Source organism: Apodemus sylvaticus, chromosome 18 (genome assembly GCF_947179515.1).
Source record: "Apodemus sylvaticus chromosome 18, mApoSyl1.1, whole genome shotgun sequence".
In the NCBI taxonomy this organism is placed as follows: Eukaryota; Metazoa; Chordata; class Mammalia; order Rodentia; family Muridae; genus Apodemus; species Apodemus sylvaticus.
Window position 1 is genome coordinate 62,254,937 of NC_067489.1, and position 27,763 is coordinate 62,282,699.

The following is a 27,763-nucleotide window of genomic DNA, read 5'->3' on the forward strand; positions in this document are numbered from 1 at the left end:
AGTTGGGAGGTAGATGTCCTTATCCTCTAACCCAAACTCAACGTTTCTGTGAGATCTTTAAAATACCTTCTAATGACGGGCAGTAATGGCCCACGACTGTAATCCCAGCACTCTGGGAGGCAGAGGCAGGTGGATTTCTGAGTTCGAGGCCAGCCTGGTCTACAGAGTGAGTTCCAGGACAGCCAGGGCTACACAGAGAAACCCTGTCTCAAAAAAAAAAAAAAAAAAAAAAAAAAAAAAAAAAAAAAAAAAAAAAAATCCAAAAAATAAGTAAATAAAATAAAAAGCAAAATACCTTCTAATGGAATAGTCTACCTCCTTCCGGTAAATGGGGGGGGAAAAGGTGAAGCAAACATCATCCTTTTGTCTTCTTTTCAAATGAAGCCAGAACATTGTAAACCGTTTGCCTCTTGAGTATTAATGAGTTTCTATTTCAGTATTTTCTAGGATGAGACTGCAAACGTGTAATAAAAATAAGTTGCCATTAATAGCTGGGTGTTTGGCAGCTGAGAGGACTCTGGCCTCTGTCATCAGTCAGCCAGCCTGAGTGTGACTTTCCCACTTGGGCAGAGCTATGACTAAGAGCACAGATACCAAAGCTGCACAAAACGAGGCAGTTGGGAGCTCGGGGAATCGGTGGGCTTCCTCCCAACCTCCTACAAATTGAAGCTGTTCACATGAGTGAGTGGTTCCTGTAACACGATCTGACAAAAAGAAAATTTTCAAGAAAAATGCAGGCATGGAACTGGAAAGGGTTAGGTTGGGCAAAGTGACCCAAAGTCAGAAAGACAAAAACCTTGCTCTCTCCTATGTGTACCCTAGCTGTAAATGTGTAGGTTTATATAGATGGGTACAAATGCACTTAAGTCTGAAAATGTAGAAAGAATATCAAGAAAAGCTAAAAAGACATTTTGAGGGTGGACAAAAAGACATGAGACATGAAGGTGGAAAGAAGGGTCACCCCATGGAAAGACAGGAGGGTTGAGGGGCAGCTACCCCAAGGAAAGACAGAAGGGTGGGAGGGCCGGCTGGAGGAGAATTTACGAAAACATACTTTGTTTGAAAATATCATAATGGTGCCTAATACTTTGTGCTAATTTTTAATTAAATTAAATTAAGATGGGGGAAATCCCTCAGAGGTATAGGCAGTTGCCAACAAGCCTAGCAACCTCAGAACCCACATGATGAAAGGAGAGAACCATACCCTTCAAGTTGTTCTCTGACCTCACATGTGTACTGTCACACACACACACACTAAAAAAGTTTAAATTTTTAATAAAAGTATTTTTTTTTTTTTGGAATACTGTCAAGGTCTCTCATGTGGGCGTGACGGTAGGAGTCCTATGTGGCTGACAGACAAAGCAACTTTAGAAAGAAGAGCAGCTGCTACACAATCCTAGGATCCTGCCCATCTCATGGACACTGGCCTGCAATGATACTGCACAGAATCCAAGGAGACGGAAGAGTTCCAGGTGGCCATAAAGAACTAATCAACCACAGTGTAAAAGAAATAGCAGCTGCCCCATCGCATCTCCTCCCAGAGGAGAAAAAGACAGTGTTTCACAGAATCTTAGATATTTATTGATACACAATAACCATGCTATGTTTTGTTTGTTTGTTTTAACCAAGAGTTCATATATATACTGGAAGACCTGTAATAGTTAAAAAAAAAAAAAAATGCATAGAGCCAGGTATGCTGTTTCGTTGGCAGGGTGCTGGGTTAGCACACACAAAGTTCTAAATTCTAGTCCTTGCACTGAATAATTAAAGCACAGTGATAAGCAATTATAATCCCAGCACTCTAAAAGTGCACGCAAGAAGAACATAAGTTCAAAGACATCCTTGGCTACATGAAGAATTTTGAGGGCCAGCCTTGGGTACATAAGACCCTGTCTCAAGAAAAATCAGCAAATTTAAACCTATTATTTAATCTTAATCTGTCATCTAAAGGAGCATCCATTTTCCTGACCCTAACAATATGGAAGGGTAGCTAGAAGATTCTGAGGAGTCTTCTTCATCTTATAGCCTTGCACTCCATATAATGATCTGCCAGTTCTCTCCGTCTCCCTAGCACTGCACATTCCAGCATAGGTTTGCATACATGCTTCAAGAACATACCTACACTAGGCATACTTGTGATATGACAAATGTAAGAAGGGGCAGTAGCTGATTTTAACAGTCTGTTCCCACATTGTTCCTCCTCCTCTATCTACGCTTTAATCAAACTGTTTTCTGAACACTGAGAATGATACACAAGGAAATAAATAAAGTGTACTGATTGATTCAGGAACCTGCAATCATCCCAGAGTCTCCCAGATCAGCATCCCTGGCATGGTGGTTTGAATAGGTTTAATCTCCATAGATGCATGTGTTGTGATGCTTGGCCATAGGGAGTGGCACTATTAGGGGGCGTGGTGTTATTGGCAGAGCCTTGTTTGGAAGAAGTGCATCATTGTGTGGGCGGACTTTGAGATCTCCTAAGATCAAGCTACATCCTGTGTGGAATGCCAGTCTCTTCCTGTTTGCCTTTGGATCAAAATGTAGAACTCTTGGCTCCTCCAATAGCACATCTGCCTGCAAGCTGCCTTGCATACAGCCATGATGATAATGAAACCTCTGAAACTGTAAGCCAGCCCCAGTGAATTGCTTTCTTTGATAAGAGTTTCCTTGATCATGGTCTCTTCACAGCAACAAAACCCAAACTAAGACACCTGGGCACTTAGAAATAAAAATAAAATTCAGGATGCACCTCAGGCCAACTTAAATCAGAAACTTATAAGTGAGATTCCATCCATTTGCTAAAGACAATGTCAGGGACACCAGGACGGGAGACAATTATATCTTAAAACAAATGTGGAACTTTGAAACAGAACACGGACAGGCTTTGAGTTCTTATGATACTTTTTTTAGCTTTCAACATTGAGCAAGTCAATCGAAGCTATGTCTCCTCATCTCTGAAATAAGATGTTGACCAATGCCTGACACAGAAGAATTCATCAGTAAATACTACTGCCTTTACATTGTCATCCACCACCCTTAATATATAGTCAACATGTAGAAAAATGCCTTACTCTCCATGCTGTTTGCAAGTAGCATCAGCAGAATGGACTAGAACAAGAAGAACACACAACCATTTGGAATCAAACCTTCATGTACAGAACTTGGTCCTTTGCAAGAGCAGTATCCTTGCTTTTTTAAAAATAATTTTTTTGAAACTTTATTTACATTGGTGTTCTGCCTCTGTGTATGTCTATGAGAGGGTGTCAGATGTCCTGAAACTGGAATTACAGACATGTGGTTGCTGGGAATCGAACCTGGGTCCTTTGGGAGAGCAGAACTCTCCCACTGAGCCATTTCCCCAGCCCAAGAGCAGCAGCCCTTTTTGACTGCTGAGCTATCTTTTCTCCTCTTTGGCATTTGCTCAATAGTTCTAGGGAGCCATAAAAGACTGTAGCAACCAAGATAATTTTCACTAATTACTGTTGACTTGTAGTAGATTCCCAGGGTTAACCTTTAAAACTGGATCTCAATTTGGGGTGCCTGTTCAGGACCAAATATGGCTCAGTGTTACATATTTCAAGTCCCCAGAAAGGGAAGAAGAGTCTAGCATTTCACATTCCAAATTTCAAAGCAGTCTAGTCTGAGGAGATAGCCCTGTCCATAACATGCCTGTGACGCGAGATTGAAGAATTGAGCTCTATCCCTAAAGGCCCATATAAAAGCCTTTCTGGGCATGTTGATGTGTGTGCTCACACCCCAAGTTCCAGGGCTCATTATCCAGTCAGCTGAGCCTCATCATTTACTCCCAGTTCTCAGTAAAAGACACATTTCAAAACAAGGTGGCCAGACAGTGGTGGCGCATGCCTTTAATTCCAGTACTTGGCAGGCAGATTTCTGAGTTCGAGGCCAGCCAGGTCTACAGAGTGAGTTCCAGGACAGCCAGGGCTATACAGAGAAACCCTGTCTCAGAAAACAACAACAACAAAAAAAACAAAAAACAAAAACACAGACAAACAAACAAAAACACCAACAAGGTGGATGAAGGTGGATGGTTCCCAAGGATGACGCCCAAGTTATCTGTCTCTATGTTGTACACAAACACACACACACATACACACATCCTTCCCCAAATAAAATAATTGTATCCCCGACCTCCAAAAAAACCCCTTTAGTATAGTTTTTAGAACTTAGGGTTTTTTTTTTTCCTTTCTATTCTCCACCTTGCCAATTTTCTTAGGGTTTTCTTGTTGGCTGTGCCTTCTTCAGCAGAGAATAGAGCTTTGTGCAGTATGGTTTACATGTTATCAGGCCAGAGTCCACTGGGGCAGAATCGGCCTTCAAGAGGGAACTGCACATCTTGATGATTCTCTGTAACACAGGAACCAGTCTTTTTCATAATCTGCACAAAGACCTAAAGAGATAAAGGAGCTGCTATGCAAACCCTGAGTAAATTGGGTAGAAAATGTTCGCCACCATTGGTAAACACAGATTTTTCCCTTTGTATTGCAAATAGAGTGGCTCAACTGGTAATAGTCTTTACAGGTGCCTTTGCCTTTATGAGACATCATGGTTTCTCTGGTACTGACCTATCCTCTGCCTTTTTGTCTGTTCCTCTTGCCTCTCTTCTGACTCCTATAGCCTTTAAGGTCCTGATGAGGCTAACATTTGTCCTGAGACACCCATGCTAATCTCTGCAGCTAATTTCTCTCTTTAGTGGTCCAATCCACAATCACCATTTTACCTTTGCCAGTCATGCAAAGGATTCTTAAATAGATTGTTGGCTGAAATGAAGACGTTCATTTCAAAGTAATGATCACACATCCTCTTCCAGGTGATTGGTCCCAGCGTCTCCCTAAATCTGCCAAAAGCCTGTGCTACCTTCTGCACAAACCAACAACTTGGTTAAATCCTCAGCCTGGCATTCATAATGTAAACGAAGCCTGTCTTTTGAGGTTGTGCATCCCCTACCTGTACTGCAAGCTCAGTGCACAAAGCCCTCTCTTTATATCTATTCCCTCAGAGTACCTTGTAACTAACTATTCCTAGAGAGGATGGAGTTACAATCCAGAAGAGAGCTATCCTTCTAGAATTCTGATCACAAATCAACTGAACAGACATCATTTCTTCCACACCAGTTTACATGTTTAATATAACCTTCCACTCTGTATCCTGGAACCTTCCTCCCATTGCTTTGCTTGTTTTTCAAGACAGGATTTGTCTGTGGAGCCCTGGCTGTCCCGGAACTCACTCTGTAGACCAGGCTGGCCTTAAACTCACAAAGATCTACTCGCCTCTGCCTCCCAGCTTCAATTACTCTTAATGTACCTGACATGTTGGGTCTTCATTATCATAATACATCCACATGTCTTATCCATCCAGCTATATAACAGAAGCTTTCTCAAAATGGTAGAAAGTTATATATTTTTAAAACAGATTTACAATCAATAGCTACTACCTTTATAAATCTTACTTAAAATTCACTTTTATCATTGGCAAATTCAAAACACTATTCCCTATTCATATTCTGATACATTAAGCACAATCATAATCATTATCTTAAATATATACATGTAACTGTATATACGTATATATGTATAAAATGTCTCATGTTTCCTCCATTAATATGTACAGATATTTGCTGTATCAATTTAAAAAAAAATACTTGGTGACAAATGTGGTGTGACATGCCTATAATCCCAGCAAGTTGGAGTCATGAGGCAGGAGAATCAAGAAGGCGAGCCTGGTCTACATAGTGAGACCTTGTCTCAAAGAGCAAGACAAAATAAATTTAATTTAAAAGTGCATTATAACTGGGGACAGTGTTGCATGCCTTTAATCCCAGCACTTGGAAGGCAGAGGCAGGTGGATTTCTGTAAGTTCAAGGACAGCCTAGTCTACAAAGTGCATTACAGGACAGCCAGGGCTACATAGTAAGCTCCTGTCTTTTTTTTAATTTTTATTTATTCTTCTCTTATATAATAGATCTCAATGTACTTTCCCCTCCCCCTACTCTTCCAAGTCCTCCTTCCCCAGATCCACTCACACCAGAGAAGAACTAGTCTCTCAGGGATATCAGTCAAACATGGGACCCTGTCTTTTCTAAAAGAGCATATATAATCACTTGGCTTATGGATATATAACGCATAAGAATACAAGGGGATCTTTTTTCTTAATCACATCAAGATTAACATGATCACATAATGAAGAATATCTGGGCAACTCAATTTTATAACATAAACAAGTACAAAAGTAAAGCCCTTTTAATACCTAATGCCAAAGCTTAGATCTCTGAGTTAATTAGCTGTAACAATAATGGAATTATCAGCCGGTTAAAACACTGACTGTCCGCCACATATATGCCTAACAACTAGGTGTGTATCACCTAGGATTCTTTGACAGTAGAACTATACATCTAAATATAGCTAATGCCAGATGGTCTACTCAACTTAAAAAAATAACAGGAGGAAATATACTGATGCTCTGAGCCAAGACTCAACCAATGACATCAGTCTTCAGTTGCTAAGCTGTTCTCTCACCATGGCAACACTACTTCAGCAAGAATGTCGGGTTGTCAAGATAAACTGTCCATCTGAAAGTTTCAGATCACTCAAGCCATAATCAGCAGATACTTCAGCAAAATAAACAGTCGCAAATACAGAAACAATATTCTTTCTTTAAGACTTTATTGCTAATTTTGGGTTCAGAAAAATATTATCAACAATCATGTGATTTTCTTTAGCCTAAAATTTTCTGCATTACCATTTACTATAAACATATGAACAGGTCAATACAAGAATGTTTTCTCGATGGAAACCCCACTCAATTAGGATTAGTCTCTGCTCTCTAACGTCTAATAACACAGCACATAACTTATCCTGCACTCATCTGGAGCAATTCCCACAGCATCCTTCCCAAAGGACCTCTCCAACTGTTCACCTTCCCCTGGGACCAGGACTCTACTTTGGAAAACACAGATCAGGAACCTTTAAGAATTATCTCATCCAGGCAGTGGTAGCACATGCCTTTAATCCCAGCACTCAGGAGGCAGGGGCAGGTGGATCTCTGAGTCTGAAGCCAACCTGGTGTACAAAATGAGTTCCAGATAACCAAGGCTGCATAGACAAATTCTGTCTCAAGAAGAAGAAGGGAGGAAGAGGAAGAAACGGAGGAGGGGGAGAAGGGAAGGAAGGAGGGAGGGAAGGAAAAAGAAAGAAAGAGAAAGAGAGAGAGAGAGAAAGAAAGAAAGAAAGAAAGAAAGAAAGAAAGAAAGAAAGAAAGAAAGAAAGAAAGAAAGAAAGAAAGAAAGAGAAAAAGAGAAAGGAAGGAGAGAGGGAGGAAGGAAGGAAGGAAAAAAGATAAAGAAAGAAAGGAAGAAAAAACAGAGAGAGAAAGAGAGAGAGAGAGAGAGAGAGAGAGAGAGAGAGAGAGAGAATTATCTCAATAGAAAATAACCAGCTTCAATTCTTTTGCTTCTTCCCCCTAAATTAATTGTATATATTCATTCTAGCAAGTAGTATGGCATAGTGGGTATCTGATCATAACTGTTATTACTGATGAATAACTGCCCTCCCTTGTTGCGTAAGTCACTTGTCTTGTTGCTATGACAAAATACTTAACAAAAGCTTCTTAAGGCAAGCATGTTTCTTGTGGCTCACAGTCTGAGAATACAGTCCATCCTGGCGGGGGGGGGGGGGGGGGGGGGATGTTATGGCGGCAGGAATGTGAAGCATCCAGTTACATTGTACCCACAGTCAGGGGCAGAGAGAGATGATGCTTTTGTTCAGCAAGTTTTCTCCCTTATGAAGTCTGGAACTCCAGTCTATGAAATGGTGCAATCTGGGTAGATGGTCCTACCTCAGTTGGCCTCATTTGCATTATATCTCACAGTCACAAAGGCTAACTGAACCTACATTATGCCTCATAGCAGGCATAGAGACTGGTCTCCTTGGTGTTTCTAGATCCTGTCAGTATTAACAATCAGCATAATCCATCACGATTGGGCAAAATTAAGGTTTTTGTTGGTCAGTTGGGTGGTTGGTGGGTTGGTTTTGTTTTCTTTTGGGGATTTTTGTTTGTTTGTTTGTTTGGGTTCTGTTTTTTGTTTTTTGTTTTTGTTTTTTGTTTTTTTTTTTTCAGTTTTTGGTTTTGCAAGGCAAGTCTCCTCTGTGTAGCCCTGGCTATCCTGGAACTCACTCTGTAGATCAGGCTAGCCTCAAACTTAGAGATCCACCTGCTTCTTCCTCCCTAGTGCTGGGATTAAAGGCATGCATCATCACTACTTAGCCCAAAATTAAATTTTATCAGGGCTTTTTATTTTTATTTTTAATTAACCTTCTCTCATGTAATACATCCAGATTGCAGCTTCCCTCCCTCCATTCCTCTCAGCTCCACACCCCCCCTCCTCTAGATCCACTCCCACCAGAAAAGACCAGGACTCTGAGGGACGTCAACTGAACATGGCACAAGGCAATACAATAAGACCAGCCACAAACCCTCACAGCAAGGCTGGACCAGGCAACCCAGTAGGAGGAAAAAGATCCCAAGAGCAGGCAAAAGAGGCAGCACCCCCAGTAAAACTATCAACAGTCACCCCCAAACACCAAGCCAGTGGCTACAGCATATATGCAAAGGACTTAGCACAGGCCTATGCAGACTCTGCGACTGCTGATTCAGTCTCTGTGAGCCCCATGAGCACCCCTTAGCTGATTCTGTGGGCCATGCTCTCCTGCTGTCCCGGACCCTTCTTGCTCCCTCATATTTCCCTCTCTTCCACCAGTTCCCTGAGCTCCAAGGGCAGGGGACCCGATGGGGACCTCCGACCTGGGCTCTCTGTTTCTCCACCTAAGGTTTGGCTGTGGATCTCTGGCATCTGAACACAACTGAACTAGGAACCAATCTACAAATACAGCCGAACACCATTAGGAACCATTTTGTTAAATTTTGTTTTGTTTTGTTCAGTCGCTGTTTTTGTCCAGTCGTGCTCTGTTCTACTCTTGGGCTCTCGGCTCTCCGGCACCCAGTTGTTGGTCTGACATGGGTTCCCTCCCATTATGGAGACTGCCCTTTGTCTTGTTGACAGTGTCCTTTGCCTTACAGAAGCTTTTCAGTTCCATGAGGTCCCACTTACTAATTGTTGCTCTTAGAGCCTGAGTCATTGGTGTTCCGTTCAGGAACTTGTCTCCTGCGCCAATACGTTCAAGGCTATTTATTCCCCAACTTTCTGTCAGATCAGTGCCTTTTATATTGTTGAGTAGCTTGGCATGGAACCCAGGCCCCACTCTATGCTTCTAAGCACACAGTCTACTGCCCAGCTACAGCCATAGCTACTGCCAGTATGTATTATGAAGCAAGATTAAATCCTTCATCCCATCTTCCAAAGTCATCCATTCCACAAAGCATGGTACTGTGAATAAAGTTAACTGCTGAGGATCCCATCTACACATCTGCTAATTCTCTCCCTCTGCCCCTCCCCCTCCCTCCCCTTTCCCCCCTCCTCTCTCCCTCCTTCTCTCCCTCTCTCTCCCTCTCTCTCTCTCTCTCTCTCTCTCTCTCTCTCTCTCTCTCCTCTCTCTCTCTCTCTCTCTCTCTCCCTCTCTCTCTTTCTCTCTCTCTCTCTCTCCCCCCCCCAAAATGTGTGACTCTGCTTTGTATTTATTTTAGCTTTTCCTCTGCCCTGGAAGCCCAGCCCTCCCCCAAGTTCAGAGAAGTCTTCCAATAAAAGCTTGTTTCTTCCCAGAGTGTGGATTTTACTGCCAAGGAAAATAACATCTTCTGCATTTGCTTATGCTGTGCTAGAGTGATGTATTTCGGTCCTTTCCCGACTTTTTTCCACCTTTGGCACACCCATACATATTCCCTCGCACGGACTCAGGAAGCCCCGTTCTGAGGACCTGCAGGCACAATGATAAGTCACGTTCCAGTAAACTCCGCAGACAAGTCCACACAAACAAACGGTTCACAGCCACAAGAAATAGCTGTGTCCATTCCCCTAGCTATGTCGGGAAATGAGCTCCAGGCACGGCAGGCTTCACCACACAGCACACGAGTTGCTTAATTTCTCTCATAAGCTCAAATACAATCGTCTATGAAAAGAGAGTGCTCCAGTCCAGGGGTGGGAGGGGGAGGGGCCACGGTTCTTAAATTCCACCGTTCCAAGGAACACTAATGAAGACTGGGTTCAGCATGACGACTGATTCAAAATGAATTTCCCCTCATCAAAAACCTATAATTGGAAAAATCAGTTAAGTGCTAAATATTTCTGAATAGCGAGTCTCTCTCTAAATCACCTGACAGACTGCATAATCATTATTCGAGTGGGAGATGCAGCTGGGTGAGTGAATGCTCCGGAGCAGCTGCTGACTTGGGAAGCAAAAGCTGCAGCCACCTGGGCTCCCCCAGCTTCTCTGCTGCATTCCTTTTGCTGTTTCTATGTTGGGTGCTTTGATTTTAAACGTGTTTGTCATGTTGTTTCTGAGACTAGGTACGGGTATGTTATCCAGACTGACCTTGAATTCCAGGCCTTAATATATCCTGACATCTCAGTGTCCTGAGTATCAGACCTGAAACTAAAGCCACTGTGCCCAAGACAAAATGTTTTTTTTTAATTGCACAGTAAAAACAGAAGGCTAATCGAGCTATATTTAACTGATGGAAAGTAGCTTAACAAAATCAAAATTATCTAGCTTGTTTTTACGCTAGGAATTCCTAGAAAGTGCATAGGAAGCTGGGTGTGGTAGGTCTGCCTTTAATTCCAGCACTCAGGAGGCAAAGATAGAGATATGCCTGTGAGCATAGGGCCAGCCTGGTCTACATAGCGAGAGGCTAGCTAAGGCTACATAGTCAGACTCTGTAGCAAAAAGAAAAAATATACAATAGCTACTGAGGGAATCATGATGAACTGCCACTTATTACCATATATTATTAGCTAATTATTATGCTTCTAATTGTATAATATAGGAAAATCTAAATAGTCATACAATCATTTTATATGCCAATTTTTGAACATACAAATAAAGTGTTATATATATATACTCTCTACCCCAAATAGTTCAATTTCCTTGAGGGAGGAAGAACTCCGAAGCACAACAGCTCCCAAATTGTATTCAAAGTGAATATGTGACAGTGGTGTCACCAAACTGGGGACAAGGAGGTCAATATGTTATAAACTCTGTTTTTTGTTTTTTTGGCTTTTTGGAGACAGGGTTTCTCTGTATAGCCCTGGCTGTCCTGGAACTCACTCTGTAGACCAGGCTGGCCTCGAACTCAGAAATCCGCCTGCCTCTGCCTCCCAGAGTGCTGGGATTACAGGCGTGCGCCATCACCGGCCGGCTCGGAGGTCAATATGTAAGAAGTGTAATAAGACAGGCTGGAGGAGACACCAAACCCAGACATGACTGCTGATACCAAGAAGTGCTTGCTGAGAGGAGCCTGAGACAGCTGACTCCAGAGAGTCCCTGCCAGAGCCTGACCAATACAGAGGCGGATGCTTGCAACCAACCATCCGACTGAGCACAGGAACCCCAATGGAGGAGTTAAGGGAAGCTTGAAGGAGCTGAAGGGGCCTTATTTGGCATCAAAGGGAGGGGAGGCCCTTGGTCCTGTGAAGGGTTAATACCCCAGGGTAGAGGAATACTAGGGAGATGAGGAGAGAATGGGTTGGTGGGGCAGGGGAGTGGGGGAACACCCTCATAGAAACAGGGTAAGGGGTGATGGGATAGGAGGTTTGCAGAGGAGAAACCAGGAAAGGGGGTAACATTTGAAATGTAAACAAAATATCCAGTTAAAAAAAGAGGGGCTGGACAGATGGCTCGCTGGTGAAGAGCACAGGATTCCTTCCCAAAGGACCCATGTTTGAGTCCCAGCATCCACATGGCCTGTCCCCAACTCCAGTCCCTACATATCCAGCACTCTCTTCTGACCTCCTCAGGCACCCACACACAAATGGTGCCCACATACCTGCAGGCAAAACACCCATACACTAAAATCTAAAATAAAAATAATCTTCAAGAACGAGTATAATACTTTTACAGGTTTAAAATTAACCGTTTCTTCTACTTTCATGATTTTATTAACCCAGGTGTGCTAGTGCACACGTTTAATCCTAGCACGTAGGAGGCTGAATCTCTATGAGTTTGAGGCTAGCCCAGTCTACATAGTGAGTTCTGGGGCAGTCAGAACTACACAGTGAAAATCTTTGTTTCAAGAATACATACATACACACATATATACATACATATATACATGCATATATGCATGCATTACATACTAAAGGATGTTTAATTTAGCTTTTTAACTCTATTTAAATCCTCATCTTCTTCTAAAATAATCTCCCTCTTTCAAAAAGGTTGTATCCATTTTTCTAATTGCTTTAGGTATCATATAAAACAATGGGCTTCATTACACATTCCAGGCATGCAGAGCCTTGCCCTCTGCTTGTCTTCTTTCTTCATGGCTGTCCCTCCTGCCCCTCCTGTCCCTTCTCCCCCTCCTGCCCCTCCTGCCCCTCCTGTGCTCCCCTCTCCCTTCTCCATCCCTTTCCTGATTTCCTCCTTCAGCACAAATAGTTTCTTCTGCTTGAATGCAGTTAAATGTTGCCTAAGGAGAAAAAAGAAAGCTGTGTTCTAGAAAACTGGAATACCCAAAACCTAATCCTCACATCAAATGAGGTACAAGAAGAACGGAGGAGTGGCCCCTGATTCTGGAAAGACTCAGTGTAGCAGTATAAGGCAAAACCAGAACAGGGAAGTGGGAAGGGGTGGATGGGAGAACAGGGGGAGGGAAAGGAGCTTATGGGACTTTCGGGGAGTGGGGGGGGCAGAAAAGGGGAAATCATTTTGAAATGTAAATAAAAAATGCATCGAATAAAAATAAATAAATAAATAAATAAATAAATAAATAAAAGAAAGCTGTGTTCTCTCTCACCCATCATGCTATGCAATCTGGCTTCCCTTTCTCTCCCTCCTTCATTTTGATCCTTTCCTCAATGCGCATAACCATGTGTGTGTGTATGTGTATACACGTATATGATACATACACACATATTAAATATATATGGTTATGTATATGTAGTATGTATACATAGATGCATAACCATGTACACATGGTATATATAGTATACATACATATATATGGTCATTATATATGTACAGATGTATATATTATATACATATAGCTACTAATATATACATATATTAGTAGATATAAATTAGATATATAGCCCTTAATTCCCTCTTCCTTTCCCTCCTTCGTCTCCCTCTTTCCCTGCAATTCCCTATTACTGATTACTTACTAATACCCCAATGTTCCTTTTATTTCCAAGTTCTTGCTGGCCTCAAACTCATGGCAATCCTCTGCCTCGGCCTCCTGAGTGCTGGAATAACATGCATGCATGAACCACCATACCAACAGTTCTGTCCACGTCTTTAGAAACTTCTGATTTGCTGACTGTCACTCACACAGGCAATTCATTATTATTGCTACATTGAATCAAAGGTGGATATAGCAAGACAGAGATGATGTAGTGGCCTCTAGGACTCAGGTTGGATTTCTCAATGGGAACAGGTTTCAATCTGGCATTTCCAAGCACCTTATGTCATTATTTCCTTCCTGGTGATCTATCCTATTAGGATGTTTATACCTAAATGTTGTTAGCAGATCCCTTTAATATCATAGCATATGACCTGAGAGCATCATGGAAAGTGTTACATGGTCTACAAAAGAGAGTCTTCTTCTTCTTCTTCTTCTTCTTCTTCTTCTTCTTCTTCTTCTTCTTCTTCTTCTTCCTCTTCCTCTTCCTCTTCCTCTTCCTCTTCCTCTTCTTCTTCTTCTTCTTTTTGGTTTTTTGGATTTGATTTTTTTTTTGAGACAGGGTTTCTCGGTATAGCCCTGGCTGTCCTGGAACTCACTCTGTAGACCAGGCTGGCCTCAAACTCAGAAATCTGCCTGCCTCTGCCACTGGGATTACAGTGCCACTACCGCCCGGCACACGAGAGTCTTCTTATCCTTGTGCAAATGTTGACTGAAGTATATGAATGCATCCCCTATGCTACTGTCTGTATAGCATCCACAAGCACACAAACTTTAGCCAGTGAATTCTTGAGAACATACCAGCAGACCTCACCCTTGTGTGCACTCACTTAGGAAATCCCCTCCCTTGTGTTCAGAGGTCATGGGGTCACAGGAACCAAGTGAGCTCAACTTCACCGCTAAAGGAATACCGCCAATAAAAGAAAAATTCAAAATGCTTGGGAAAAGTAGCCTCAAACTCACACCGATTAGTGCTCTTGTACACTGCATGAGTTTTAAAGTACAGTTCATAAACCTGTAACAGAGTTAAAGGAGAAAGGAAAATGTTTACAAAGTTAAAAACCATTAGGTGCCAAACTCCTCTCCAGCAATCTGAATCAATGACTTTTTTTCATGGTTGGTTGGTTTGTTTTATTTTGTGTGTGTGTGTTGGAGGCACATCTGGTTCTCTCCTACCAAGTAGGTTCCAAAAGTTGAACTCCGGTCGTCAGTCTCAGTGGAGGCACCTTTATCCTCTGAGCATCTCACACACTCCCTGAAGCAATGATTAACAGCATACTCGGAAGTCTGGAAATAATAGAAGAGGCCTCAATCTGTTTAAATAATTACTACAGTTCATGGATGGTACTGCCACAGGAGAGCCTAGAGCAAGCCTTACCACTTAAGATATTGTTAAAGTTTTTCAAATTAAAAATACCACAGAATTGAAGCCCAGGTGTGGTGGTGCCTTCAATCTCAGCACCTGGGGTGAGGAGAAAAGTGGATGTCTGTGAGTTCGAGTCCAGTCTGATTTCAATTGCAAGTTCCAGGACAGCCAGGGATACATAATAGAGACCTCTTATCTCAAGAAAACAAAGATCACAAAAGATGGTAGGCACAGTGTTCCATACCTATAATCCTAGCACTCTGAATACTGGTAAAAAAAAAAAAAGATTATGAGTTTGAGGCCAGCCTGGGCTACAAAGCAAGTTCTAGACTATCCTGAGCTACAAAGATAGATCTTGTCTCAGGAAGGAAAGCAATCAGCCTGAAGATGCGGCTGAGCTGGGAAGAGTATGAGCCTTGGGTGCACAAAGCCTGGGTCCAGCTCTGGGACAGCAAAGACCAGATGTGGCGGTCAGGACCTGTGCTTTCAACACTTGGATGTAGAGACCAGGTCATCCTCAACTGCACAGAGAGCAGAGCTACATGAGGTCCTATCACACATACCATACACACACACACACACACACACCACACACACATACACACATACACATATATACACACACATACACACACACACACAAACACACACATGCCCACATACCACACACACACATACATATACACACATGTGTGCATGCACACACACACACATGAACATACACATACACACACGCATGTCCACACACCACACACACACACATGAACATACACATACACACACCACACACACACACATGTACACACACACCACACACACATACACACACGTACACACGCAATACATACACACACACACACGTATACAAAGTTTAAAAACAAAAGAAATGAGAGAATACCAATAAGTAACTTGGCAATGTAGAAACATAAAATCTAACATAAAAATGTCTTAAGCTGAAAACATAATTCCCATTAGATACTTGAGCTTGTTCATTTATTATTTCAGTGACATTTTAATCATGTTTATTTTCCCAAAGAATTTAGAAGACTTAATTTATAAATGCTCATAAGTCAATGCAGCCTTCTGGCAACTTTAATATGTTTGACTAAGAAATTAAGGGAAAGGATAAGCCTCCGGAGAGAAGAAAACCCCAGCACGGGCAGTCCTCAGAGCACAGGGGCTCGTGGCGGGGCTTCACAGACACATTCTTCAAGTCTCCTTTCACAGCTCTGGTTTCCATCATAACGGAATGGGGAGCACAAGGAAGTGCAAGAGAGGGAATAAGGCTCCTTTATGTAACCTGCCACAGGCTATCCTTGTCTAATGAAAAAAAAAAAAAAAAACCAATATAGACTTAACCAAAACAAGCCTATTTAAGACATGGGTCTCCATAAATCCTCTTAAAAATAGCTCTGAAAAAATAAACACCTTGAGTTACTTGTCTTTCTTAAAATGAACCTATTAATAATTTTAAAGACCTGTTTACTCTTTTATTTTATGTGTTTTGCTTGCATGTGGGGGAATGCATTTAGCTATAAAGTGAAAAGAAGACATGTGCATCTTGTAGGGAATAATAAGATAATAAGATAATGCCACTGTATCTTTAAAACAGAAGACAATTTGGGTATTTTCTTTCTTTTCTTTTTCCCCTGCTGCTTAGGACCGGACACAGAGATGATAACTGAGAGTCCCAGCACTGTCCCAGCACTGCTCTTCTTTCTCCGTTTGGTACCCAAAGCTAAAAGGAAGGAAGAGAAGAGAGCATGGTGACACATTAGAACTCGCTGGCCTCTCCAGACTGATACCAGAGGCACTCGGCAAGCCAGCAGTCACAGAGAGCAAGGGCGGATCTGGATCGCGTGCTTGCACATCGTGGGAGAATATGTGGCCACATTTTAAGAGGACAAGAGCCAAAGAACATTCCTGAAAGAAAGAACAGTCTAGAAATGATTTATTTTTTACTTTTTAAATTAGTGTACAAAGTATCAGACATCTATATAGATATTGAAGTCCAATTGGAAATCTTGCTTTACTCATCAAAACTTAGACAAAATCTCCATGTCTGTTTAGAGAGAGTGCTTCTGCATAGCACCATTGATAATATCCATGGACATAGAAGAATTGCTTGGTTGTTGCTTTCTTAGTTTTCACAATTGGATTTGAATGTGAGGAAAATCAGTTTAACCAGCTGATTCCTCCTTGTGGGAGTGCGTGATGGTCGGTGGATTGTGCCAATTTATAACTGTTTCCAAAAGCGTAGCACCTAATCCCACAAGGCTGATGAAGTGCAGCATCTGGGTTAACATGCACTGAGTTCCCACAATGGCAAAACTGATTTCTCCTAGTCAATGTAAACAGAAAACATCTGTGCTAACATCACAGATCGAACTATTTTATTAGGGCCACTCCACTTTAAAACCAGAAAGTGGACTCTGCATCTTAGAACAGGAACCATTTTATTCTTGTAAATACCTTTAGTGTTTCTAATAGCTTCTCCTAAGTTTGCGGTCTTCTTGTCAGCAGCATCCAAGGTAGGATGGCCAAGGCCACAACCTCTGGGTCTGTGCGCAGCTGGTATTTTCCAGAATTGAGGGTGTTATCAGACTGGGACAAGGAATTCCATTTTCTGTGAGAGTGTAAACCCGAGGCAGGATTAACCATGGGCCAGGTGCAGATGTCTACAATCTCAGCAGTTGAGAGACTGAGGCAGGATGACAGTTGCCACTCGGAGGCCAGTCTGGGGTACTCACAGAAGTTTAGAGGTTCTTCTAGCAATGTGATAAGACACATACTCCCGCAGTGTGTGTGTGTGTGTGTGTGTGTGTGTGTGTGTGTGTGTGTGTGTGAAAGAGGGGGGGACAAAGATAGAGAGAAACAGAGAGACAGAGAAACACAGGGAGAGACAGAGAGACAGGGAGACAGACAGACAGACAGACAGAGAGGGGGGAGAGAATCAAGGAAGAGGCACGATAGATGGCTTAGCTGGTTAAGGCACTTACTACCAAGTCTGAAAACCAGTGTTCAATTCCAGAGATGCATAAGGAAGGGAGGAGAGAATGTACAAGTTGTCCTCTGACCTCTACAAGATGCTGTGGCGTGCACGTGTGCACATGTGCACATGCGCACATACACACTCACACACACACACACACACACACACACATACACACGGTAAATACATAAATGTAAAATAGGATCTTGTAAATATAATAAACACCATATATTGAGGAATACTTATTAAGTGATCTCTAAATTAAAGTGGAAGTGTTATTTGTATTACCACAGGTACATTTTCTTTTCATGTTTGAGAAATCCATTTTGGGGTGAAATGAGTTTGAGTTAAAAGTTCAATAATTCATTTGTGGCCAAAAAAAAGTTATTAAAATTTTGGAAAGGAGCTAGAAAGTTAGCTCAGTTAAACAAAGTTCTCAGCACCCACAAGGAGTTTACAACTCTCTGAAATCCCAGTTCCAGGGCATAGAGCGCCCTCTTCTGACATCCACAGGAAACAGGTATACACAAAGTGTTTATATAGGCAAAACTTTACTCAAACACATAAAATAAAAACACTTATTTAGTTAAAAAAAAAATATTGGTCAGAGAGGAAACAACCAAATACACTCATATTGTCAAAATTTTTATTACCCTAAATATGGTCAAGTGTATGATTTGAGCTTCGTTGTAAATCCCAGAAGTGAAGGCAGGCAGTAGAACTGCAGTAAGCAACACCACAGGGTAAGAGTGAATGTTTCTGCCTTTGCACAGTGAGTGTGATGCGGCGAGAGCAACTGGGGAGGTCCGCTAGACCAGCATCCCTTCTGGACCAGAACATGGGGGGCGGTCTGCCGTGAGCACACACATCAGATAAATCATAGGTTTATCCCAATTCCCCCGCCATGCAAAACCACAGCAAGGCATTTTCTGGTGACCTGAAATTAACTTAAAAGTTTTATTTAGGCTCCTTTTAAAAATACATGATTGCCATCCAAAAAAGACGTCGTTACTTGAAATGAAATATCCTTTAGTGGAGATTTATAATGACTGCTGTAAAGCCTGGATGCTGACTGAGGTCTCACAGTAAACAGGTTTCTATAAAAAGCAAAATATGTCCTCGCCTCGGAAAGTTATTCCTCAGTGCACTGTCATAAGCTACTCCCAGCCTGTAATAGTCTACACACTCTACTGTCTTCTTTCCAGATAATTCATTTGGGGACAATGTAACGTGTAGGTAGATCATCTGAGAATAATTAAAAGCTCTAGCAACATAAGCAGGTTCTTCTCTTTGGCTAAGTTTTATTAGAAAAAAAAAGATATTGTGAATTTTAAAAGAAAGAAGCATTCACGGCAGAATGGAGTCAGGCAGTTCCAGTCGTTTCCGGGACAGGAGGAACACACTTAAACATCTTTCATGTTTGATCTCACTTGATTTACCAACCAGCTCCCAAGTGGCCTTCTCCATGACACTGTCAGGCACATGCTTTGAATATCACTTCATGAAGGAAAACAAAGATCAAGCCCTAGAGATGGCTGACTTCAGTTTTGTAAAAGAGTCATACGTTTCTTCCTGTGTAACGCTAATCCCCGGTGCTTGATTTAATGTTCATTTGTGTGAGCGCGTGGGCGCATTGGCATGCATGCCATAACTTGAACGTGAAGGGCAGAGGAAAACCTGAGAGAGCCTGTTCTCTCCCTGTGCCAAGGGGGCCTGGAGACTGAATTCAGGTCTTCAGGTTGACTGTCTCTTTACCACCATGCCATCTCACCAGCCATTCAAGAAGATTGTTTTTAAAGCTCAAAATTCACTAAAGAAATTCTTGTTTATATTTTAGACTTTTATTTACCATTTCTTCTAAAAAGGCAGCTTGACTTTATAAAATAAAGGAGGCCAAGGACAAAGAGTTTCCAATTCAACAACACAGCGAGAACTTCCTTGTACCTTGAAATGACAGTAGCTGCTAGATTTCTCCATTGAACACCGTATGCAATAAAATAAAATTATACCCATTCCTGTGACTCTTGACTAGCATACTTCTGGCATGCTCAGGTGCATTATGTCATGAGTTTTATCATGGCCTTGTGAGTTTATTTATTCAACAGATATCCGTTGAGTGGTCAGCATGCCTGAAGCAGGGCCGCATTACTTACTTTGATGCTTTGGTCGTCAAAGCCAGTTAAGGCAAGAAGGGTTTCCTGCAGTTCCCGCTTGGAGATCTATTCTGTCATGGTGAGGAAGGAGAGAAGGAAGAAGCTGGAGACCAGCTGGTCATGGGGCATTCGCAGTCAAAGACCACGGAGTGAACGAGGTGCAGAGCTGATGTACAAACCCTCAAGGTTTCCCCTCCGCTCCCCTCCCAGTGACCTTCCTCCTAATGCTCTGCCTCCTAAGGGTTTCACAGCATCCCTCACAGTACCACTGGTGTGCTGATGTTTGAATACATGAGCCTACAAGAGACCTCTCATATGCAAAGCCCAGCAAAGAGCTGAGCTAGACATTTAAGGAAAAGCAATGAATGGAGTAAAACCTCTAAGCACGTAGTACTAGAAGAATGCACAGGACAATAAAGAAAATGCCATGGCAGAGATGCTATTAACCATCGTTACACACTGAATTAAGAGCTTTCCCCTTAGCATCAATCTCATTTACTATGCTATTGTCACCTGGGGGGGATGGGGGGGTGTGGACCTGGTGAGATGGTAATCAATTGGCTTTCCCAAGAGCACTCAACTGAAAAAGCCAGGCTTTGAACTCAAGTCCCTTAACATCAAAATTATCACTGTGATCTTTACCTTATATTTTCCAAAGAATCATGGAAGCATGAAGAAAGACCTCCACGTGCAGAGTTGGGAAGGCACGCAAAGGCCAGTTCTAAACAGCTGCCACTGTGGCTAAGACAGGCAGGTCTTCAACATTACTTTTTAGGAAAACAAGTTAGCTCACCACTGAGAGCATCAGATAGGCCCTGGATGTAGTTCTTCATCTGGAGGAGCAACCATGAAGTAAGTCTCAAAGAATGAGCATTTTATTCCTACTGAATAAAGTGGTCTGTTAGACTGAAACAAACAAAAGCAAGACCCCACACTTTCAAATCAGTAAAGGACAAATGCCTATGAAAAAAGAAAACTTTAAGGACTTCAGAAAAGTTAGCCAGGCCTGTGTAACACCAGCAGAAAGACGTGGCCAGCCATCTTGAGACGTCTCAGTCGGTGTTCCCAGCACACTCCTCAGAGCAGCTAGATAAAGGGAACTTTATTTTAAAGCACGCCAGACAAATTTCCCTTAGAGACAGGTGTCTTTTAAAATATATATATATGTGTGTGAGCATACTGTTGTCTTCAGACACACGAGAAGAGGGAATCGGACCCCATTACTGAAGGTTGTGAGCCACCATGTGGTTGCTGGGAATTGAACTCAGGACCTCTGGAAGAGAATTCAGTGCTCTTAACCTCTAAACCATCTCTCTAGCCACAAAGGGAAATTCTTACAGATTAGCTCATCTTCTAAACCACTAGACACAAGCGACCTCAGGAAATTATTTTGTATAGATCACATTCCTCTGGTCTCAAGGCATTCCTGTAGGGTGTAAGTTTAGAACAATGGTGATGATGATGATGATGATGATGATGATGATGATGATGATGACGATGATGATAATAATAATAATTACTATTCTTATAAGCACAGGGAATAGAAAGATGGTTGAGCAGTTCTAAGCACTTGTGGCTCTTGCTGAGTACCTGAGTTCATTTCCCAGCATCATCACACGTGGGGTGGATGGTTCATGACCGTGTCTAACTCCTGATCCGTGAAATCTGTCTCCACCTTCTGGCCTCCTTGGGCATTGCTCTCACGAACACCATAACACACACAGACACATACATAATAATACTGTTAAAAATTAAAGTATGAAACCAGGAAGCAGCCAAATAAGGAAACTGCACTGGCTCCATCTCACTAACCTTCCTCATCAAAATGAGCCCCTGTTTCGTGGTCTTGGAATCACACTTGTGTTTCGGTAAAGCATATGTGATAAGAAGTGGTTACATGTATCACTATACTAGTCACTCATGAACAATAATTACGCAAAAGGCAAATGCGTACAGCCCCTCCTGATGAGCGTCCCTTAGGAGGCGCTTTGTTGAAGACTTACAAAATCCTTACTGGCGAAATAATGAATGCCTATACTGTATTGTACGCACCCAACATGGCTGGCGATTGGCAGCTCAGGAGAAAACTGTTGGGAACGTGTGTGAGGCTCTAGATTAATTCCCCAGGACTGCCAAAGGTGAGGGTGTTCTTGCATGGTACACAGCTAATCTAGAGATTTGCATTTTAACGATGCTAATTATGAACTGTGCAAGCCTGTTTTTCTTATTTATCTAATAATGCCCGTCAAACCATTCATCAATGTTGCATTGAGTGCACTTGGGAAATTCTAGGGTGACGTGTTTCCCTTTCTAAGGCTCCTTTGTATGTCTTCATATCTCTCTAAAGGATGCCAGTGTGAAGGGCGGGGCCCTTTATCCTTAGGTAAACCAATGCGGTACATGGCAGAGATTCCGTGACAGCTCTCAAGTCGGTTTCCGGAAAGGGCTGTCTCCATCTCTGGGTTGGGCATGCGCTGGCCCAGCGTACACCAGCCCTGGGCTCTCCCTCCGGCAGGGCATAGCATAGAAGGGTACAGGCCAGATCAGTTTCTGCGCTCTTCCTCTAGCCAATCACGGGTCAATCAAGACTGTAACTTCTGGCGAAGCTGTGTTGACTCATCCAGGCTAAAAATAACTCTTGACCTTGTGTGGATTGGTTCAGATTCTTCTTCAGAATCTGACATCCTCTTCTCCGACTGTTAGCTCCTACTTCACAGCCTTTGCTTCACACTAATTTATACCAAATTTATTAGACCAAAAAAACAACAAAACAAAACAAAACAAAAATACCCACACACTTCATCAAAATCTCTACTTGTTTTTTATCTGTATTGTTTTGGGGTTTATCTTTGTTTGGTTTTGGTTTTGTTTGTTTGATTGATTGGGTTTTTTGTTTGGGGGGTTGTTTTTGTTTTTATTTGGTTTGGGGGTTCTTGGTGTTTGATTTTGGTTGTTTTGTTTGGGGTTTTCTATTTTTGTTTTTGTTTGTTTTGTCAAGCTGTGTAGGTATTTTTGTCGGCATAACATGTTTTATCAAAATATTTGGCAAATGCATACTGGCACTCATGCACTTTAAATTTTTACAGATTGGAGGGAAATGGATCCAAAAACAATCCCTCGAGCCTGCGAGAGAGAAAAATACTTGCTCTCAAGACTGTATTTAAGATGGCTTGTCAGCTGTGAGTGGGGGTGAATTCCCAAAAGCAAGCATGTAAACATCCAAACATATGGATTTTTAACCTGGAAAGAATGGTCCGATTATGTGAATTCCTACTCCTAGAAATTAATTAAAGTTTCTTTCATACATATTTTAGCAAATCAAAAATCAAGCTGTTTCCTGTTGAATAATCACAGAATATATATAGATAACCCTTACTGATGAATTCAAAATGGAATTTCCTGTGTGTGTGTATGTGTGTGTGTGTGAGTGTGTGTGTGTGTGTGTGTGTATGGATGTGAGTGTGTGTGTGTTATGTGTGTGAGCATGTGTGTGTATTGTAATATGTGTGTATGTGTGTGGTGTGTGTGTTATGTATGTGAGCATGTGTGTGTATGTGTGATATGTGTGTATGTGTGTGGTGTGTGTTTATGTGTGTGTGGTCAGTATGTATGTGTGTGAGCACGTGCGTGTATGTGTGTGAGTGTGTGTGAGTGTGTGTGTGTGTGGTGTGTGTGTGGTGAGTGTGTGTGTGTGTGTGTGAGAGAGAGAGAGAGCGCGCATGCACGCGCGTGCTTCCTTGCTTGCTAGCACGTGAGAGGGTTTGAAGCCAGCATTGGGTACCTTCCTCAATCATTCTCAACCTCACTCTGAAAAAGAGTGTCTTGTTGAATCCAGAGCTTGTCGGAACAGTCGGATTGGCTGGCCAGCCGGCCCCGGTGTCCCCTCAGTGCAATGCCAGGTGTGCCTGTGCTCAGCATCACCTCCGTGAGTCCCGTTCCGAGGGGTCCTGTTCAGGTCATCATGCTTGGGTGACAAGCACTTCACTGATGGAACCGGCTCCCAGAGACCACTCCCAGCCTCCTTTCCCTTTTGATGAATTCCAACTGTGAAAACCTAAGGGATTATCTGGGAGAGTTCAAGTCCAGCCCACAAACTGCACCAAACAGAACACAAAGGCCGCTTCCTTCCGGCGGGAAAGAAAGCTGTCCATTTTTAAGACGTAGCTGTCCGGAATGTGCTAATCTAACCAAAGGAAGCTTCCAGTTCTGGGGGGGATATGTTGTCTTGTTAGGGTTCTATTACATCCATCAACTAAATCCTTAGAAATAACCATATTTTTTTTTTCTGTCCTGAGGATCCAACACAACAAGACCACTCAACTAATGCCCAATTCATGGCATCTGGGCAGACGTTCATAAAAAAATTACCTAAGCTAAGAAAACAAACTAGACTCTTCTTTCATGCTGGAAAATAAAACGAATATAAAAAAAAAACAAATTCTCATGGACATTTTCCATCAAGTCAGTGCATTTAAAGCAGGATCTGTAGTAGTGTTACGTCGGAGCCCGTGAGTTAAGGTACCAACCCTGACAGCCTGGCTTTTATTTCAAGGACCTGCAGGGCAGAGGAGAGAGCCAACTTCTGAAAGCTGACCTCTGACTTCCATACACCATGACGTGCATACATGCAGGCACATACATGCACAGATAAATAATAAAGGTTTTACAAACAAATCCCAAAGGTACTTCTGCGATGAACTTAGTTAAGGTAAGCAGTCTCCCTCAGAGGGAGTCTGAGCAACATTAGAGTTTGTAAATTTCCAGAATTTGTGCATTTCTGCCTCTTGTGAGGCACACTCCAATCCCCGTGACCTATGAACCCCTAGGATTCTTTTCCAAGTGTTGGCACAGACACTGTCCCATAACCTTTACGCCAGATTTCCCATTCGCCATCTCCCTCAGAGCAGGAACAACCTGTGTATAAGTCACAGAATGTGGCTCTTGTTGAAGGTGTAGGATTTCAAAACGACAAAAAGAATAACATTGGATGTAGCCATTTCTACCACAAGAGGTACAGATATGCCTTCTTATCTGCTTATCCTAAAAGGAATTTGAAGGACTTTTTAAAAAATTCATTGTTCAGCCAGATTTGCAGATCCATGCTCCAGATATTCGACCAACATTTGTATTCATTTTCATAACATATCCTCTTCTTGCAATAATATCAATTTATCTTTACGTTTGAGACAAGACAACATAACATTAAACCACGGCTTTCATATAATCTCTTTAAATAATTCAACAAGCCCACAGGAAGACTCTAATAACACACAGAACAAAGGGCTGGGACTGAGCTGCAGAATCCACACGCTGAGCTGCAGGAGTGGCCAGTTTGCTGTGTGCCTGGGCTGAAAGCGAGTCTCCACTGAGCATCTCTCGCTCCTTCCCAAAAGCTGCCCCAGCACTGACGGTCCATCCAGGCACTGCTCTCCGCAGCGGGCCCTGCTGGGAGGCTTTGTGAATGTTTTCTGGGACCTGGTTTTAAGGTTTTCACCCTAATACTAAGCTTTTAGTAAATTCATCCCCACACTTTCATTCACCTGAGTCATTGGCGAGAAATATTTTCTGAGGACTCAACCCGTACCTTCCATGTTTTAAGATCAAAGCTTCTCTATTAGAACCTATTTAATCCCTTCTATGTTTGGTTCTTATGTACCTCTGGGAAAACTACACAGGCAGATGAAGGAAGCAAGCCTCTGTGCTTGCTCAGCCTTCATGGATTGCATCCTATCACAGTAAAAATAAAATATAATATAATAATAATAATAATAATAATAGGAGAAAGGAAAAAGCCAAGAATGGTGGGAAACATCCATAATCCCACCTTTATGATTCAGAAGCTGAATGATCAGGAGTTCGAGGCCAGCCTGGACTACATTTCAAATTCAAGGCCATTCTAATCAACAAGAAACCCAGGAAGGGAAAAAAAGGGGTCAGGGAGAGGGGAAGGAAGGGAGATTTTTCGTGTCCTGCATTGAGAATTTTTAGCCTGGCTTTTGTGCTTTCTTCGACGATAAAGAAATAAAAAGCATCTCCTACTGATTTGGATGCTTTAGCAAGGTCTTTATTCCCAACAGAAAGGCCAGGCCTAAATTCTTTCTAAAGAGCATAAACATAACCCAAAAGGTCCCAAAACAGTGCTTAAAATATCTTTTAAATACTAAGCCTTTAACACAAATCAAAACGTGGTTTAATGTTCTCTGACAGAAAATGCCTGACACGATAATTGCAGGAGATAAAACGTGATCATGAACTACTCATCTCAGAGTGGTTAAAGGGTGCGGGGGAGGGGGGTGTGCTGTTGTTTTCCCTTAGTAAGGCCATGCATGGTTTCAGAATCTGTATGGCTGTTAGGAACCATTTTTTTCCTACCCTGGTAGGAAGATCTACATGTATGCACACCACACGGCATCTAGATTAGATCATCAATATCCCTCTTTAAATTCGCCAGCATCGCCAAAGAGGGTACCTAATCCTCACACAAACGCAGAGGTGGGTACACAGAGCCTGCAGCGCCCAATAAACTGGTCCTTGGGAGATTCTCGAATGATAAAAAGCCTCTTTCCCTGCTCCTCTGAGACCCCGCCTTCTGCACCTTATTTTTCACTCGTGTCTGCCGGAAAGGTGTTTGCCTTCCTGAGAACTCACAATTTCATTCTGTTTAGACTTTGACCCATCTGTGAGGGTGAGCACCGGGAACTCGGCTCTGGGATTTGCTTGCCTGTTATTCCTGTGTCCATGCCTCCAGCCCCCCTAGCTTAATGTTCACCAAAAAAAAAACGGGTCGGAGACACGAACGATAGGGAGAGGCTGATGCTCAGTTTCCTTCCCACTTTCCACCTTCCATCCAGGCATCCTCCACCGGGAAGCAACTCGGGGCCCACCTCTCCTCCTTCCCATCCCCGGAGCCCCTGCAATTGGCAGAGCACTTACCGGGCTCATGGACCCCGGGGTTGTCAGACAGCTCGATGACCAGGAGCTCCCGGCCCTCGAAGCTGCGCCCCACCGTGTAGATCCTGCTGATGGCGGTGCACTGCAGCCATACGGACACCAGCGCCTCGCGCAGCTCGGGATAGCGGTGGTACTCGAAGGAGATGCCGTCCTCCTGTTGCAGCCGCCGGCGCCGCCGCATGACAGCCGCCGGCGCCCCGGCCTCCTGGGCTTCAGCCGCCAGCAGCCACCCGCCGGCCACCAGCGCGGCACACAGCGCCAGCAGCACCCGTCCTCCGCGCCCGGCCATCGCGTCCCCGCGAGCTGCACCGCCGGCCTCTTTTGTCTGCCCGGGCCCGGGTGGAGTTGGCGAGCTCAGCACCAGCCTCCTCTCGCCTCACCTTCCACAGCTCAATGAACGGTGCGCGCTGGGGCCACCCAGAGGACAGCGGCGACGCGACGGCTCTGCGCGCTGCACTACTCGCCCCGGGGAGCGGGAGCCAGGGAGGCTCGGCACAGGCTGAGCAGCCGCCAGGGATGCTGGCTTTATTCCTTGGCTCAGACCTACGTCAAAAGGCAAATGGCGCCAGGAACCAGGCAGGTAGAATGACAGCTAAGACCTTACTTACTTAGGAAGTCAATGAGAGGGAACCGCGACCCAAGACCATCCTTTTAGAAAACACATTCTTGGGTTGCCTTTTGATTTCCACCTAGATGCACCAGAATGTGGGGTGGGGATGAGAAGCAACCCGCTTCTTGCCTTCCTTCCTGGACAGCACTGCCGCAATAGTGGAAACTTAAGGGCTGCGATTTCATCTACAGCAAGGTCTGGCTAGAAATCAGAACACTGTAATTTGACTTAAAGGCGCTTTCTAACAATTTACAGATAGTGCTTTTAATTGTATTCAGACATATTCTAGAATCTTTCTAGGGGGAGAAAAAGAGGGAAATGAGGTAAGGCATTTACAAGCAGGACTTATGCCACTCATCTTCCGTGACATCCTGCAAAACACAAAC

General features: G+C 43.0%; 1 protein-coding gene across 1 annotated transcript in view; it reads right to left on the reverse strand.

Moving 5' to 3' along the window:
• Nucleotides 1–27,168, reverse strand: part of Cpe (carboxypeptidase E) — a 100,628-nt gene extending 73,460 nt beyond the window's left edge. The window contains exon 1 of the mRNA XM_052162532.1: nucleotides 26,750–27,168. Within this exon, the coding sequence (XP_052018492.1) occupies nucleotides 26,750–27,056 (307 nt within the window). The 5' untranslated portion in view covers nucleotides 27,057–27,168. The remainder of the gene's footprint in view (nucleotides 1–26,749) is intronic.
• Nucleotides 27,169–27,763: the final 595 nt, after the last annotated feature.